At 49.7% G+C, this 16,884-nt stretch overlaps 2 protein-coding genes across 6 annotated transcripts; both read right to left on the bottom strand.

Moving 5' to 3' along the window:
- Positions 1–466: 466 nt before the first annotated feature.
- On the bottom strand, positions 467–9,305 carry TMEM50B (transmembrane protein 50B). 3 transcript variants are annotated; one of them, XR_010428697.1, is made up of 7 exons: positions 5,202–5,377; positions 3,879–3,991; positions 3,255–3,322; positions 2,480–2,572; positions 2,218–2,275; positions 719–1,173; positions 467–630 (listed from the first exon to the last, which is right to left on the bottom strand). XR_010428697.1 is itself a non-coding variant. In XM_064647190.1 (7 exons), exons 2-7 carry the CDS (start codon positions 5,298–5,300, stop codon positions 1,128–1,130), a joined length of 477 nt encoding a protein of 158 aa, XP_064503260.1. In that variant the 5' UTR covers positions 5,301–5,377; positions 9,200–9,305; the 3' UTR covers positions 467–1,127. The 3 variants fall into 3 exon arrangements, 2 of the variants coding, with proteins under 2 accessions (XP_064503260.1, XP_064503261.1); XM_064647190.1 differs by adding an exon at positions 9,200–9,305 and having other exon boundaries at positions 467–1,173; XM_064647191.1 differs by adding an exon at positions 8,985–9,180 and having other exon boundaries at positions 467–1,173.
- A 3,238-nt stretch (positions 9,306–12,543) lies between these two features.
- Positions 12,544–16,575, bottom strand: DNAJC28 (DnaJ heat shock protein family (Hsp40) member C28). 3 transcript variants are annotated; one of them, XM_064647186.1, is made up of 3 exons: positions 16,150–16,575; positions 14,566–14,723; positions 12,544–13,894 (listed from the first exon to the last, which is right to left on the bottom strand). In XM_064647186.1, the coding sequence occupies exon 3, from the start codon at positions 13,842–13,844 to the stop codon at positions 12,744–12,746; it is 1,101 nt and encodes a 366-aa protein (XP_064503256.1). In that variant the 5' UTR covers positions 13,845–13,894; positions 14,566–14,723; positions 16,150–16,575; the 3' UTR covers positions 12,544–12,743. The 3 variants fall into 3 exon arrangements, with proteins under 3 accessions (XP_064503256.1, XP_064503255.1, XP_064503254.1); XM_064647185.1 differs by having other exon boundaries at positions 14,508–14,723; positions 16,150–16,574; XM_064647184.1 differs by lacking the exon at positions 16,150–16,575 and adding an exon at positions 16,058–16,133.
- Between the last annotated feature and the right edge of the window lie 309 nt (positions 16,576–16,884).

The following is a 16,884-nucleotide window of genomic DNA, read 5'->3' as shown; positions in this document are numbered from 1 at the left end:
ACACAAGGGAGAGTCAAATGCCTTAAAACCCACAGAGGACTTGTGAGAGGAGGAGTCACCAAAAGCAAATGAATATACAAGACCAGCCCAAGGCTGTAAAACATCCTCTTCCTCCCTTCTGTGCACTCCAGACAGAAGAAACTGGATTTCAAATCATGGAAACGTGAGATAAGCACATTTTAACTGGGGCAAAGGACAGCCCCAAAGCTGGCAATCATTTCAAGGTCAGACCGTGGACAACAAATAAATCCATACCCCCATTCACCTTTCAGGTGAATTCATTCACCTGAACTTTCACCTTTTAGGTACAGAAGGGAAAAGTGCAGGAAAACTGTTCATCTATGAGCAAAAAGCTTCCCCTGGAGAAAACAACACCTGTGTGATTTCACAGAATCACAGAACCATTTGAAAGCTGTTGGTCTGACTCTCAGTTGTTCTTTATATTCCTGAAGTAGGACTGGCAGCATTTTGTTGGAGTTTTTTATTCTAATATCAGGAAATACATTAAATACCAATTGGTATCTCTTACACTGAGCAGCATGAAATTAATTCCAAGGACTGTGGTGCCAGCAAATGTCCTTTGTGCCAGAGCCATCACAGGTCAGGAGGAGTTTGATTGCCATGCAGAACCTGCCGAGTGTAGGGACTTGCTTAAAAACCATAACCTTTTACAAAAAAAAAAAAAAAACAAACAAAAAGAAAGCTACTTTATATTCACCTGAACAATAATATAAAATCTTAAAATCAGCTCTTATCCCAGCACAGCCCCTGCTCCAGGGATGGGCCTGGTCCTGTTCCAGGGATGGGCTTTGTCCTGTTTGCTCACTGACAGTTCACTGAAGCCTCAGGCACGGGGGAGGTTTGGGGGATGAAATGATGGAAAGCCTTGGGGTGGAGGGAAGAAGGCTGAAGATTCCAGCAGGAAAGCCTGGCAGGCTGCCATTCCCTTGGGAAGAGATCCAGTCCTATGTACATATTCACAAGTGTGTCCTGGGAGAAGAGGAGCTTCTTACAGAGCCTGGGATTTGTCTCAGTCCAGGGTTTGGAAAGCAAACCAAGAACAAAGAACTGTAAATGATCTACATCCAGAGAACCACGTGGTAACTATGCACCAGCCCAGGGGGAGCTCAGCCCCACAGCTCTTCTGTCCTTCCAAACTTGTAGATCAGAGTACTGAGGGGAAAAAACAAAAGGAATAAAAATCAGACCATACATAAGGTAGTTTTAACAGTGTTCTTGACTCTCATCCTGTAAATCAACAGCCCTGAATCTGCATTCCAGCCAGTGGCTGTATTTTGTTTCCCATGCATGGCTGAAGCTTTGGCAGCCAGCTGAAGCTCAAACAAAAAATAACCAGTTTCACAGCCCTCATGAAGGGAAAAACTGGTATTTGTGGGATTCTAGGAGATTTAGGAAGTGCTGCAGGAGCATCCCTAATTTCCCAGCCAGGGCATTGCTCCAGAGCCCACTGATCTCATTCCCTGCAAAGCATTTGATGTGGGACTGGAAGGAAAAGGGTCAGCACAGGAATTTAAAAAAAGGAGGTGATGTGAAATTTTTCAGTGACTGATCTTGGAACTGACACTATTTAATGCTTTCAGTGTCTTCTATTAATGAGATCCCTGGACTGCAGAATCCATTCTACATCTAAAGAGTTATTACAGATACCAACTCAGTTCAAAGTGTTATGTGAGAAACCCAACAGTATGAGCTGAAATAAACCCAGTGTGCTGTTACAAAACACAGCAGTAGGCTCTCAGAAAATGGAATTGTCACTCTTTATAACTGCAAGCTCAGCCACTGGAAGGAAACACAGGTAATATCAACTATCAGATAATTGAGCCATCGGTGTGAAATAGTCTGGAAAGGGGCAATTGAATCTCCCACCTGGCTCTGCTGGGACAGATGCCAAGGTATTTGTAGCACAGAGCTAAAAGTATCATTGCCATGATCCACAGACACTGGCAATATCTCAGCCAGAACACTGGCTGGATCCACATCCCAGAGCTGTAAATTCAGGGAGAGCAGAGAGAGCTGCACTAACAGGAGCCTGAGGGGAAGCAAGAGCCTCTCAGGGGCTGGGAAGGGGCAAATCAAACCTTGTTTTTAAGCTCTGGGGCAAAGGGAGTAGGAAAAAGAACCCTTTTTCCAGGAGTCTCAATGTATGGAGGCAGGTGAGTCCCTCTGGAAGGAGGGAAGTTTGCCCAGGAAACTTACCTGAAAAATATTAATGCATTTTGGAAAAACACTGCTAAGCCAGGGTACACATTAGTGTCTGCAAAGGAAGGAACAGAGGGAAAACATTGAGTCCTTCAGCACTGGGAGGGGTGTCCAGCACACAGCTCAGGGGCTCTGACTCAAACCCGGCTGCTGTGGCTTGGATCTCGTCAGACACCACACACACCTCCACCCTTTGGGACCTCCTGCCAAAAGCTGGCAGGAAAAGCACTTTTCTGGAGGTGAACAGAACCCAACTCACTCTGTGTGACATATGCTCCAAAGAGAATCCACATGGAAGCAATGAGGGATCCAAACATCAGCATGAAGCCGATGAAGAGCCAGATCCGAGCACCTGCAGGGAAGATCAGAACCTCTGAGAACATGGGGGCTGTTATCCATGTTATCCATGGGGACAGGCAATCCAGCTGCTCTGGGGTGATGGTTAAACCCTGGATCAGGGACAAAACAACCCCCCTGCTCACTCACGGGAAAGGAAAGATATTCTCTTTTTCTCTTGAGCTGGTTCATGAATGACACACAAAAGAGCATCACAGGCCAGTTCAACCATCAGCAAATCCCACCAGATTTCCACTGAGGCATTTACAAATCCCATGGAAAAGGCTGCTGGGATCCACATGGGGAACAGGACAGGAATTCTGAAGGGAAGCAGAGGGGACAGCAGGCCCATGGACACCACACAGGGGGTGACACAGAGGGAGTCTGGGACACATTCCCAAGGAATGTCTGCTCCAGAGCCCACCCCAGGGCAGGGATTTAGTTCTCCCAGCAGCCACCCAGGATTTGCAGAGGAAAGTTTAAGAAGCCAAGATATCCAGCAGTTGAATTTTTCTAAGTTCACCTTTTTAATAAAGACAGACCTTATCTCCAAGGGTTGATTCTGTAAAGAAATTAATTCACAGAATTCTCTCCTAACTCCTTGTCTTCACGTTATTTCTTTCACCACAAGTTGGAAAAAACCCCAACACAGAAATAACCAGTCCTTCAACTCAGTGGGACTTTTAGAGTTAATTTACCTGTTCTTCCTAAGCATCCATCACTGTAGCTGTCTCCTCTCACCTGTGCATTGGATACAGCATTTATCCTAGGAACAAAAACAGCAGATACAATTCAGATTATTAGAAAAATCAATTCAAAGTTATAAGCTACAAATTCTGGAAAAAAATTCCTTGGCATTCTGTACAGTCACAAACTCAAATTCCTCCTTTTTTCTTGCCAATATTGGGTGATTCAATAAAAGTTGTTACTTCTCTTTCAAGCTTCCAGATTTACATCTCCATGACAAGAGCCAGACCATCACCTCTCCCATTTGAGGAAGTTTTGGGCAAGGAACAGGCATAAAAATGTTCTCAAAACAGGGGGGGAAATGCAGTCAAATGTTTTATATTGAGGTATTGAGTTAAGTGTTGGGCTCCCCATTCCTGGAAGTGTCCAAGGCCAGGTTGGACGGGGCTTGGAGCACCCTGGGCTGGTGGAAGGTGTCCCTGCCCATGGCAGGGTGGGACTGGATGGGCTTTGAGGTCCCTCCCAACCCAAACCACTCCATGATCCCATGATTTGTCCACACTGGACACTTGTCCTGTAACACCTGGGCTGGACAGCTCGAGCTGAGTTGCTCAGAACCCCCCTGCCCCACTCACATGAAGAAGGCCAGTGTGGAGAAGACCCCACAGGTGTGGAAGGCGTGGTTGAGCTGCTCCGGCTTGGGATAAACCACGGCGGCGTCGATCATGATCCACCAGCCTGTGAAAAACTGGGGGCAAAACACCCCTGTGAGCAACCTGGCAGGGCACAGGGGCACAGAGAAACCAGGGCCAGGCTTCAGGGACAGCACTGGGTTGACTGGGTTTTAACGAGCACAAACTCTCCTGGAAAGACACTGAGTTGGACTCTAAAAGTGCCTGATGGACAAGTCCTGCACAAACCTCAATGTTCCCAGTTCTGGAGGAGTGTTTGGGAATTGGTCACATTTCTAATCAAATTAAAAAACAGGGTATGGATAACTTTATGCCCAGAGAAGCTGTGGCTGCCCCTGGATCCCTGGAAGTGTCCAAGGCCAGGTTGGAGGGGGCTTGGAGCAACCTGGGCTGGTGGAAGGTGTCCCTGCCCATGGCAGGGGTGGCACTGGATGGGCTTTGAGGTCCCTCCTGACCCAAACCTTCCCTAATTCTATGAAATTCCCTGTGCAGCCTTAGGAAGGAGAATCCTCTAACCACAGATGAGGTACAGATGATGCAGAACAGAGGTGTTCTAACTGATCTAATGATGCAGAAAATCCAGGAGGAATTTTTTTTTAAAGGGGGGCAGAAATGGTTCATCATCAGCAACGTCACAGGACTCATAAAAACGCTGCTGGCAATCCCACAAGACTTTAAGGAATCACAGAATGGCACTTCACAGAATCCCACAACATGCTGAGCTCGAAGGGACCCATCAGGATCATCCAGTCCAACCCTCAGCCCTGCACAGGCCCAGCCCCAAGAGTCACACCCTGTGTCCCAGAGGATCAGCCAAACCCTCCTGGAGCTCTGGCAGCCTTGGGGCTGTGCCCACTGCCCTGGGGAGCCTGGGCAGTGCCCAAACAGCCTCTGGGGGAAGAACCTTTAGCTGAGATCCAACCTGCCCCTGCCCTGACACAGCTCCAGCCATTCCCTGGGTGCTGTCCCTGGTCCCCCCAGAGCAGAGCTCAGTCCCTGCCCCTCCTCTGCCCCTGCCCAGGCAGTTGGACCTGCACTGAGGTCTCCCCTCAGCCTCCTCTGCTCCAGCTGAACACACCCAGTGCCCTCAGTGCCCTCCCACGGCTCCAAACCAGGGCCCTTCCCCAGCTCCGCGGACGCTCTCGAGGGGCAGTTCAGGGGGACCCTCCCCAAGGGTGAAGCCAAGCTGCAGCTCCCCGTGGTGCTGCCCCAGGTGACCCCACCCCATGGCAGCCCCGTGGCAGCCCCGAGGCAGCCCCAGCTCACCAGCACCCCGGCCACGATGGAGGCCACGGCGTTCCTGCGCTCGCTCCAGTCGATGCACTCGCACTCCGGCCAGCGGAAGTTGTCCAGGAACCCTGCCATGGCCTCCCAGCTCACACTGCCCTGCTGCTCTGGGACCTGCACAGCAATCTTTCCATGAACAGCCCTGGCCCAGGCACCTGCAAGGCAGCCAAACATAAATCAGTGACATCTGGGGATGGACAACTCTCCTGAGTGGGTCTTACAGTCTTTGACAGGGTTGAGTATTTCACACAGAATCTTCCAGTGGGAGGTTCCCTGACCATGGGTTGAGATGATTTTAAGGTCCCCCCCAACCCAAACCATTCCATGATAAACTCTATGGATGCTTCACTGAGGTATTTTTTAAAAACAACCCCCCTCCAACAGAATTACAAAAGAAAATCATCACATGACCCAAAAACTTTAAGACTTAAAGTCACATCAAGGATTCTGGATTAGACACCAACGTTTCCAGTCTCCAAATTAGCAGATAATACAACACAGTGCCTTTCTAACACAGGGAAAAAAGAAACCAACTCAGCAAATCAACTGATACCAAGGGTAAGGAAGGTCTTGCTGCAGAGAGAGAAGGTCACAGAGAACTTTAAATATGGGAAGAGGAAAGCAAAGTTAATTAACTAATTCACAGCTACTTCAGCACCATTCTATTTGGGTTTAGTATTGCCAACCTCCATAATTCACTTCCAGCCACTTGTTAAAGACTAACAACAAATGTCCTTCAGGATTATGTTACAGCACAGACTGATGGTGACCACATTTCTGGCTAATGTCAACAATCAGAAATTCTACACTAAGAAGAGGAATAAAAATGAATAAATAAAGAGTTTGACTACATTACAAACACAGGTCACCTCCTGTGAATAAGATCAAAACGTCTGTCCTCCTGCACCCAGCTCCAGAAAGCCACAGTTGGGATGTTACTCTAAACACGAAAATCACTCACTCAATTCCAACACTATTTTTCATTTCTGCAGTATCTGGGCTCAACCATCTGGCCCTTCCTTGTTTTCAAATAGCTCCATCTGGGCTCTGTTTGTCCCTCCTCAGAGTGTGGATGTGTCTGTGCCCTTCCCCTCACCCAGGCTGGATGACTTAGGAAAGAACTCTTCTCCCTGGGACAGAATGGCTCCAACTCCAAAGACACTGAACTACACAAAAACCAGCCCTTCCCTTCTGGGATTTAAAGGAGACATTGTTTGGTTTGGCAGCTACAAGGGATATAATGTTGATATAATTAAGCCAACTTCCAATCCACAGAGTGACTCACGTTTATCCCAGTAAAGCCCTTCCCACTGTGCACAGTCAGTGCTGAGCAATGTTCTGGGGACACCACACTCTGCACAGCCCCTGCCCTGGCCACTGAGGGCTTCCTGAACATCCCTGACAAACACCACACTCTGCACAGCCCCTGCCCTGATCACTGAGGGCTTCCTGAACACCACTGACAAACACCACACTCTGCACAGCCCCTGCCCTGATCACTGAGGGCTTCCTGAACACCACTGACAAACACCACACTCTGCACAGCCCCTGCCCTGGTCACTGAGGGCTTCCTGAACACCACTGACAAACACCACACTCTGCACAGCCCCTGCCCTGATCACTGAGGGCTTCCTGAACACCACTGACAAACACCACACTCTGCACAGCCCCTGCCCTGATCACTGAGGGCTTCCTGAACATCACTGACAAACCAGGGGCATTTTGCTCACTTCAGAATCGGAGACAAAACTACAGGTGTGGAATATGGATCCATATGGATCATGGAAGGGACCTCAAAGCCCATCCAGTGCCACCCCTGCCATGGGCAGGGACACCTTCCACCAGCCCAGGTTGCTCCAAGCCCCGTCCAACCTGGCCTGGGACACTTCCAGGGATCCAGGGGCAGCCACAGCTTCTCTGGGCAACCTGGGCCAGGGCCTCCCCACCCTCCCAGCCAGGAATTCCTTCCCAATATCCCATCTATCCCTGCCCTCTGGCAGTGGGAAGCCATTCCCTGTGTCCTGTCCCTCCATCCCTTGCCCAAAGTCCCTCTCCAGCTCTCCTGGAGCCCCTTTATGCAGCCACACAGCTCTGGCTGCCCCTGGATCCCTGGGAGTGTCCAAGGCCAGGTTGGACGGGGCTTGGAGCACCCTGGGCTGGTGGAAGGTGTCCCTGCCCATGGCAGGGGTGGAAGTGGACTTTAAGGTCCCTCCCAACCCAATCCATTCCATGATCCACATCTGTAGTTCCCAACACCCCCAGAAACAAAAGAAGAAAATAATAATAATCTGTATTTCACCGTGACAAACCAGCTGAGGCTCCACCAGGAGCACAGGACCAGGCTGAAGTTTGTCCCCACACAGATTAACACGGACACAGGGACAGTTTTTAGCCCAATTCCATCCTGCTCCACAAACAGACACCTCTGGTGGAGGCAGATCCTTTCAGCTGGAATTTCTTACAATGATAAAGGTACAAAACTTGCTCTCTGCCTTCAACTTCCACCCACACACTTCACAGGAGGAAACAGGCAAAGCCCTTGGCATCCACTGCCCTCCAATGCCCTTCCCACAATGGGCCTCCTCCCCTTTTCCAAGGACAGACAGGTTCTCCCACTGCTCCTGGAGACATTCCTCACTCATGGCCAAAGAACAAAAATGCATTTGCAAGAGCAAACTGCAGACACTGAGCAGGCTGAGCACAACTGGAGCTGTAAAAACCAGCCTTGGCAGGTGGCAGAACTCAGGGTGAACCCACCTGTGTGTTATTCAGGCAGAAAACACAACGGCAGCTCTACATTTTCACCTGAAAAATCAGCTTTTCTCTCCCAAAATGAACTGATTCCACTTCAATAAAATATTAAAAGCAGCTGCAAGGAAATACAAAAAGTCTGCACAGAGAAAACTGGAATATCATCAGGTTAGGAAAGAATAGAACCTCCTGTTCCCAAAGAAAAAAAAAGATACAAAGGAGGAAGAGAAGAAACTACAAGTCAAGAAGAAAACTCAAGTTTTCCATGAAGAAGATGCATCTTCCACAAGCAACTCATCAGAATATGCTTTAGCCCAAATGCACAGATGATGAAAAGTAATTCAGGAGCTTCTGTGAACATTTCTATGCAGTCCACTGTGTTTTTTCCACTTATTTCAGTAATCCCCTGCAGTATCACTTTCACTTCTCCCCATCCCACAGCACTGGGCTGTGCTAATTTTTAAGTATTACAGAAAGACAGAAGGAGGAAAGAAAGGAACTTAGACAAAAACAAGGGTGTGTGGCAAAATTATTAAAAAGTGATGGTATTTATATTTACATTCTTTGTGATGCCCCATCCCTGGGAGTGCCCAAGGCCAGGTTGGACGGGGCTTGGAGCACCCTGGGCTGGTGGAAGGTGTCCCTGCCCATGGCAGGGGTGACACTGGATGGGCTTTGAGGTCCCTCCCCACCCAAACCATTCCAGGATTTATCCCTTTACAGGAATGTGATGCTCAGCCCCGGAGCAAAGCGAGGGCTCTTGAAGAGCGCTATTAAAGTTTGAAGACTTGAGAGAGGCAGGAGAAGAAAAAAAAAAGCCCAGATCAATCCTGCGGTTCCCCAGCGGCCAATTGGGGCTGTGAATCCGCACCTGGGGCAGCGACATTCCCGCGACGGGGCGGGACGAGGCAGGACCCCGAGCCGCGGCCAAAGCCCTGCCAGGAACGGTAACGCTCGAAATAAATTGCCATTTAGACACAGTAAGCCTCTTTTTTCCCCTTCAAATCTCACCCGCAGAGCCCGAAATCCGCGCGCGGCCCCGGCGGCGCCTCCCCGGGCGAGGTCAGGCGGTGACACACCTGGACGCGCCGGGGCCGGCCCGGAGCGCCCTCGCGGGCCCGCTCCCTTCTCTCTCTCTCGCTCCCATTCCCATTCCCGCTCCCCTTCCCAATCCCCTTCCCGTTCCCAACCCCGCTCCCGCTCCCCCTGGCCCCGACCCCCCGTACCCGCTCCTGGGCGCGACTCTTCCGCCCGCGGCCGCTGAGCCCTGTGAGTGACGCGCCCGCCCGCCAATCAGAAGCGAGCGCCGCGCGTCAGCCGGGGCTGGGTGAGAATGGAGCGCCGCGATTGGTCAATGTGGCGGTGAGCCCCGCCCCTCTCCCCCGAGGGCGGGGCGGGAAGGGGCGGGCCCGGCGCGCTCCCGCCTTTCCCCTCAGGCCCCGCCCCCTCCCCGTCATGGCCGCCCCCCCTCAGAGCCCTCAGAGCCCACAGACCTCCCACACGGCCCGAAATAACCCCCGCCCTCCTCCACGCCCCCAAAAGCGCCAACATTAATATTTTCGAGCAGTTCCCGTGTCGGAATAGATAAAACTTCACCCCCAAAGTGCCGTTGCGCCTCAGCCCCGTGACTGGTTTAATAAAAGCAAACGGAATTAATGAGCAGTTCGTAGGATTAAAGAATCGTGGAATGGTTTGGGTTGGGAGGGACAGGCAAAAGGGGAGTCACAAAAACATCAATAAACTAACCGAGGAACATATTCCATCCAAACCCACAAAACAAATACGTGACAGAAAATGGATGTTGAATAAAAGCCCTGTGAGAAGGAAACGAACTGAAGTCAGCAGACTGAAGATGAGAGGGCACATCTCACAGACACTGAATTTAAAGAATCCTGGAATGGTTTGGGTTGGAGGGACCTCAAAGCCCATCCAGTGCCACCCCCTGCCATGGGCAGGGACACCTTCCACCAGCCCAGGGTGCTCCAACCCCATCCAATCTGGCCTTGGACACTCCCAGGGATGGGGCATCATAAAGAATGCAAATATAAATAATATCAACCTGTGCCAGCGCCACAGGGGGCACAGAGTAAGAAAAGGGACAGTGTGAGAAAGGCCCAGAGAGATCACAAAACAAGCTGTGGACCCACAAAATGCCACTGAAACCCCACTAAATCCTACTCTAAGTTGTACTCAAAGCCCTCCTCGTCCAGCTCCCCTCCTTTTTTTTCCTTCTAGTTATATGTATGGACTGTGTTCCATCAAGTCCGCAGACACCACACACCCTGTTCCCTCAGAGGGGCAGTTTCTCACACTAAAAATAAAGATTCACCACTTGTCTTTTTCTCTTGCAAGATTCCCTGCTCTTGCTTCTCCTTTTACTCCTTCTCCTTGGAGCCTTCTCTGTATCTCCACATTCATCCTGAGATGTAATTACTCTGAAACAAAGGGATCCTCAGCAGGCCTTGACATTTACAATGTCTACAGAACAGAAGAATTTCTTCCCAAAAATCGAATCTAAAGCTCTCTTTCAGTTTTAAACTATTCCCCCTTGTCCTCTCACTTCCTTTCCTTGGAAAGCACTGGCATGGATAATTAGCTCACTAACAGTGCTTGAAAAGCCATCAGATTGTTGGGCAAGAAAGAAATTCTTCACCCTGAGAAAAACGGATACTTCAATTAATATATCTTATATATCTTACACAAACCATCATTATCTTCATATTAAGATATCACCCAGTGAAGCCTTTCAAACCACAAGCTGTAAGGTCACTGAACCAACACGTGGACGTTCTGGGAACAGTCAATATGTCTGGTTCTGGAAATAGCAGTGATTTCACCCTTTTGAGGTCAATGCTAAAATAACATTCATCAAATTCAAATTCACAGTCTGTGGAAGCTCGAAAAATTCCTTCTGAAGGCTGTTCTCTCCTAGCTTTTTCTTCCACAGCAGTTGGTATTCCTTGTTCTAGAAGGATTTACTGAATACTTGTTCTAGCAGGATTTACTAAACACTGCTCTGAAGATTTTGTGAGCTCAGAGCAACAAAATTATAGACCAGCCCTGCAAAAATGTACTCCTCCACACACCTGGGGAAAACAGAAATGTAAATTATTTTTCCATCATCATCATAAATGTCGAAGAAGTGGATTTTTGTGCCTGGCAGTTTTGATGACAACAGTGTCAGGCTGATTTAAAGTGCTGGAGTCAGGTCACACCTACTCCACTTAAACCTGAGGAGTCTGAATAAGAACATAAAAATCCCCCACTCTGCTGATTCATCCATTACAGCAACTTCAATATTGAAACTGCTGATGCTTCACTTCATCAAGAGCCAAACTGTTTTCCAGCAGGGCTGGAAACTCATTTCTGTTTTATCTTGTGCAATGAATTCGATTTGCTCTTTAAATCTCCCACTGGAGTGGTTTAAACAGTAATTCAGATCCAATTCCTGCAGATCATAATGAAAAGCTAAATGCAATCTTTTAAGGAATATTATGTCAAAGGACTTCCAGAAAAGTATGTTTAATTTACAGTTTTCATTCTAAACAAAAATAAAGTATTCAAATAAACAGACATTCGATCACACAACTGTTGGAGCCAGGCTGGGAGAGCTGAGGGGGCTCAGCCTGGAGAAGAGAAGGCTCCAGGGAGACCTCAGAGTCCCTTCCAGGGCCTAAAGGGGCTCCAGGAGAGCTGGAGAGGGACTGGGGATAAGGGATGGAGGGACAGGAAAAGCAGGAATGGCTTCCCACTGCCAGAGGATATTGGGAAAGAATTCTTCCCTGTGAGGGTGGGGAGGCCCTGGCCCAGGTTGCCCAGAGAAGCTGTGGCTGCCCCTGGATCCCTGGAAGTGTCCAAGGCCAGGTTGGACGGGGCATCCAGTGCCACCCCTGCCATGGGCAGGGACACCTTCCACCAGCCCAGGCTGCTCCAAGCCCCGTCCAACCTGGCCTTGGACACTTCCAGGGATCCAGGGGCAGCCACAGCTTCTCTGGGCAACCTGGGCCAGGGCCTCCCCACCCTCCCAGCCAGGAATTCCTTCCTAAATCTTGTCATGACTAATTCACTGTAACAGGGAAGCTTGAAAGACCCAGAGTGTTCACCAACAAATAAATTTCCAAGACCTGTTTCCATGTTAAAGATCCAAAAATGGACTTCTGCACATGTACAGCCCAAGCCCCTCAGAAGACACCCAGAACCCTCCCTTCAGGGCCATTTAATTTAACCTTAAATAGATGAATGGACTTTTAAAACATGTGCATTGAACCTGCCAACAATTCATGAGCTGTAAGTATTTAAATACAAAGGTCAAACTAACACAGCACAGCAAGACTTCTGCTGCCACTTTATCTTTTAATGTGTTTTTCCTATGCTTCAATTTTCCCTTTTGAAGAGATAACAGACTGTAAGAGTGATTACACTCTGTGCTAAAGCGAAGCATTAATTTGGATTTAAGCAGAAGTAAAATGACCTGAAAGAGAGTAATGGCTTTAACCCAGAGCACAGGGGAGGTATGAGGGGCAGAAAAAGGCCGCTGCTCAGTGACAAAAATTAACTCTACCACAGCCCAAACTGGCACATTTCCTTTAATAATATTTAAAAATAAATTCATTATTTGTAATGCAAATGCCCATCCGACAACCAAATTTCTTTTAACTGCTGTAACAGTGTGGATTTGACATTTTTAGTGTACCCAAAATTTCTAGAGTGCAACATTTCATTAATAAAGTGCATTCAAAATCTTCACAAGAGACAGGAATTAGTATTAAATTATTTCACTGTAAAGTTTAACCACTTAAACAGAGAATACTTCCACCCAAACCTTTTACCATCTTCCCCTGGGCTCTCCTTCGTGTCTGGATGAGAAGCCTTTTCCACCAGAGCCTCGTAAGTCTTTTGTGCTCGAACGATTTCCTTCTCTGGGCTGAAATGCACCATCTGCCTGCTCAGAATGGGCACGACCAGGTTGAAGTTGTCAACTCTCTTGTTTAGTTTCCTGATGTCTTCCACGAACTGCTCGCAGATCCGACTCCACTGCTTCTGCTCCAGCGGCGTCATGGGCTCTCCCAGCTTCCTCCTCGCGGCCACCACGCTCTTCCTCAGCCCCTCGATGGTCTCCCGGATCTCCTTCTGCAGCAGGATCCACTCGGGCTGGTACCCGTTGTCAATCAGGATCCTGTTGAGGTTGTGGGTCATGGGGTCGATGTGGGGACAGTCTGAGAACTTCTGCAGAGGTTTTCCTTTGCCCCGGAGGTTGTCGAAGTCTCCTTTGGCCATGGATTCCTGGATGAGGTCCTCCACCAGCCGTTCCACCGCTTGAGTTATTTTCACCTTCTTGCTCTCCCTCACATCCTTGGCTCTCATCAGGTCAGTCTCAGGGTAGCTGCTCCCGAGCCTGTGCTGCCGGTACTCCAGCACCTGCTCCGTGGCGCGGTCCACTCGGAACTGCATGTACTGCTTCTCCCTCTGGCTCGGCGTGCCGATGCCGACGCCTTCAAAACTCAAGTAGTGCCTGTGCTGCAGGGACTTGGATTTGAACTGGTCTTCCTCCTCTTCGCTGTCCTCGCCGGGTTTCTGCTTGGCTGCCACGTCGTTGAGCACAACCCTGTAGGCCTCCTCCACCCTGATGAAGGCGGCGGGGTCGGCCGCGCTGGAGCTGCTGTCGGGGTGGTACTTTTTGGCGAGGGTTCGGTAGGAGTTCCTCACCTCATCGAGGGAACACCCTTCCTCAAGCTCCAGGATTTTGTAAGAGTCCCTGACGTCGCCTTTGGGTTTGTAACCCGACAACATCCTGCAGAGAAACGGCTTCAGCTTCCTTGGGATCACGGCTCCCTGTCCCAGGAAACGGTGCCCCATGGTGTTGGTCAGCATGGCACAGAGACACTGGGGATTTCTTCAGGTGCAGCTACATTACAAACAGCCTACAAACACATTTGTGTTTGAACTGTGTTAAATATGCTTTTTTAAAGCAGGATTTATGTCTTATCTTTATGGTATCATAGAATCATGGAATCACAAGAGAACTTGGGTTGGAAAGGACCTTAAAAATCATCTCATTCCATCCCCCTGCCATGGGCAGGGACACCTTCCACCAGCCCAGGGTGCTCCAAGCCCCGTCCAACCTGGCCTTGGACACTTCCAGGGATCCAGGGGCAGCCACAGCTTCTCTGGGCAACCTGGGCCAGGGCCTCCCCACCCTCCCAGCCAGGAATTCCTTCCCAATATCCCACCTAACCCTACCCTCCTTCAGCTTAACACCATTAATCTGCACTTCTAATTAATTAATACTGAAGTCATATTACAATAGAAAATTAATTCATACTATAGTTTTCTCCTACAACGGCAGCACGGGTTTGTTTTGCAGTGCAGAATTCCCACAAAGCATTTTTACTGCCTTTCTTTCATTTTTTTGATTAATTATTTTATTGCCCTTATTGCCTATCAGCAAACTCAGAGCAGGGTAAACTGGAAATACCCTTTATACTGAGGGGTAACTGCTGAAACAAACCCTTCCCTTTTCCCCTCTGTACCTACATTCAGCACTCTCTGAATTTCCCACTCCCATGGATCCCAGTGCCTCAGCATGTACAACCTGGAACATTCCCAAAGGATGTCATCACAGCACGGTTTTGGTACTTCCCAGCAACATCTGTAGCAGTGTTCAGGTTATACATTCATTTAGACCAGCTCTTGTACCCCAGCAGAGGCCAAACTCCTTCACTGGTGCCAGGTGAGGCTGGAAACCTGGAACTGAGAACAGATCAATAGTGGTCAGTATTTCCCTCCGTCAGCAATTCCAGTGCTTCGGGGTTATTTGGGAAAAGAGCAAAAGGAACAGCTTATAAATCAGGTCTTTATGTAAGTTCAAAGTAGAACATAACACAACCTGCACCCACCATTTAAACATAGCTAACTCCTCCTTTACTCATGGAAATAAATCCTAAGGGAAATTCTGGATCACTGGTGCCAAAGGCTCAGGGAGGGCAACATCCCCTTGGCTGACTCAATTTCAAACAAAAAACTAGGTCAAACAAAGGTTAATTAAGGACTAAATAGTACTTATCTGTCCTGTACACAAAAAACTGCCCTTCTGCCCCAACCCAGAAAAGGAAAAGGGGATGTTCTTGGGAATGGATCAATCCTAAATGCTTTCAGCTGATTTTGATCTATGTCACTTGTTGAGTCCTCAGCTTGTGATAACGGACTTCATCAACATGTGGGTTTTTTAATTTATGATATAGAGTAGTGTGATATATAAATAATTGTGATTCGTGAAACAAATGGGTGATTACATCAAAATAAAACAAACATTGTAAAACTTAATTACATCCCTTAAAGAAATAAAACAGACCCTTACAGGGTCGAGAGGCCCTAAACCTCCCTACTATCCTAAAAATAAAATATGTTTTTTTTAGGCACCTGTTCGTCCAAGAATGCATGAATTATGACTGGTTGTAGAGATAAGCCCTTTTAGCTTTAGCTGTAAGAAAACCCATATATTAAATACTTAGCAAAAACCTGTAGAATGTAGAATGTATATGATATATGAGAATGTATATGTATATGATATAATTAATATGCATGAAGTAGCTAAGATAAATACTAAATTTGGGAATGGGAAATTGGTCCCCATTTCTGTCACCCAGCCAGCTGCTTGCTTTTACCATATAACAAACTATTACTCAAAAACTTATAGAAACTCGAGACTTTGTTTATCAGAGAAGTGATTTTTTTCGTTCTAGGTGTCAGACAAAGATAATAATTGAGTTTTATATGGCCATAAGAACCTGCGTCACTACTACTTAAACAGAAAGAACGACTACACTCTTTAATTCAATCACTGCTCAGAAAGTGACTTTCTCGTAGCTCCGCAGCCATTAATTTAATATATTTGTGCTTAAAGAAGCGTGAATAGAACCCCAGCTGCACCCAAAGGGGGGTTATCCCCGGCGGGGACTGGGAAGGGGAACCGGGCTGAGCCCCCCAGGACCCCCATCCCTCCCTCCCTCCCTCCCTGTCCCGCAGCGCGGGGGGGTCTCCCCGCAGCGCTCCCGCACCTGAGACCCCCGAGCCCCCCGGCTCACCTGCAGCCCCGGGCCGAGCTGAGACCCCCGAGCCCCCCCGGCTCACCTGCAGCCCCGGGCCGAGCTGAGACCCCCGAGCCCCCCCGGCTCACCTGCAGCCCCGGGCCGAGCAGGCCGGTAACGGCGGCGGGGAGGAAGAGGAGGGCGCGGAGGAAGAGCAGAGGATGGGGCAGCCGCTGTGACCCCGCGCTCAAGGACGGGAGGGAGGGAGAGACGGGAGGGACAGAGAGAGGGGCGGGAACGGGGAGGGACGGAGGGAGGGAACGAGGGGGACGGAGAGACGGGGAAGGAGGGAAGAAGGAGGGAAGGAGGAAAGAAGGGGGGGAGGGAGGGAAAAAGGGAGGGAGGAAAGGACGAAGCAGAAGAAGAAGGGAGTAAGGGAGGGAAGAATGGCGGGGAGAGTGACAAGGAGGGGGCGAGAGAGGGAAGGGGGGCCGAGAGCGAGGGACTGGGGCAGAGCAGGGGAGGCCGCGGATCCCCCTGCCCCCGCTCCCCGCCAGGGGCCGCCCGAGAGCCGCGGCAGCCGCGCGCGGGGCCGTGAGGGGCGGGCGGGGCCGTGAGGGGGGGGGCCGTGAGGGGCGGGGCCGTGAGGGGCGGGCGCTGTGAGGGGCCGGGGCGGCCGTGAGGGCTGAGGGTCTTTGCGCTGCGATTTCTGCGCGGCTGTGAGGGCTGAGGGTCTTTGCGCTGCGATTTCTGCGCGGCCGCTCCCACAGACGGACCCCAGCGCCCTTTTTAGGCGTTGTCCTCCCGAGGCAGTTCCGCCGGAGCGGGGGAAGGATCCGCTGCCTCGTCACGGGCTCGTCAAACAGCTTCCCCCGGAATGCGGG

This window comes from Pseudopipra pipra, chromosome 2, assembly GCF_036250125.1.
Source record: "Pseudopipra pipra isolate bDixPip1 chromosome 2, bDixPip1.hap1, whole genome shotgun sequence".
In the NCBI taxonomy this organism is placed as follows: domain Eukaryota; kingdom Metazoa; phylum Chordata; class Aves; order Passeriformes; family Pipridae; genus Pseudopipra; species Pseudopipra pipra.
This window is presented reverse-complemented; position numbering and strand designations above follow the sequence as displayed.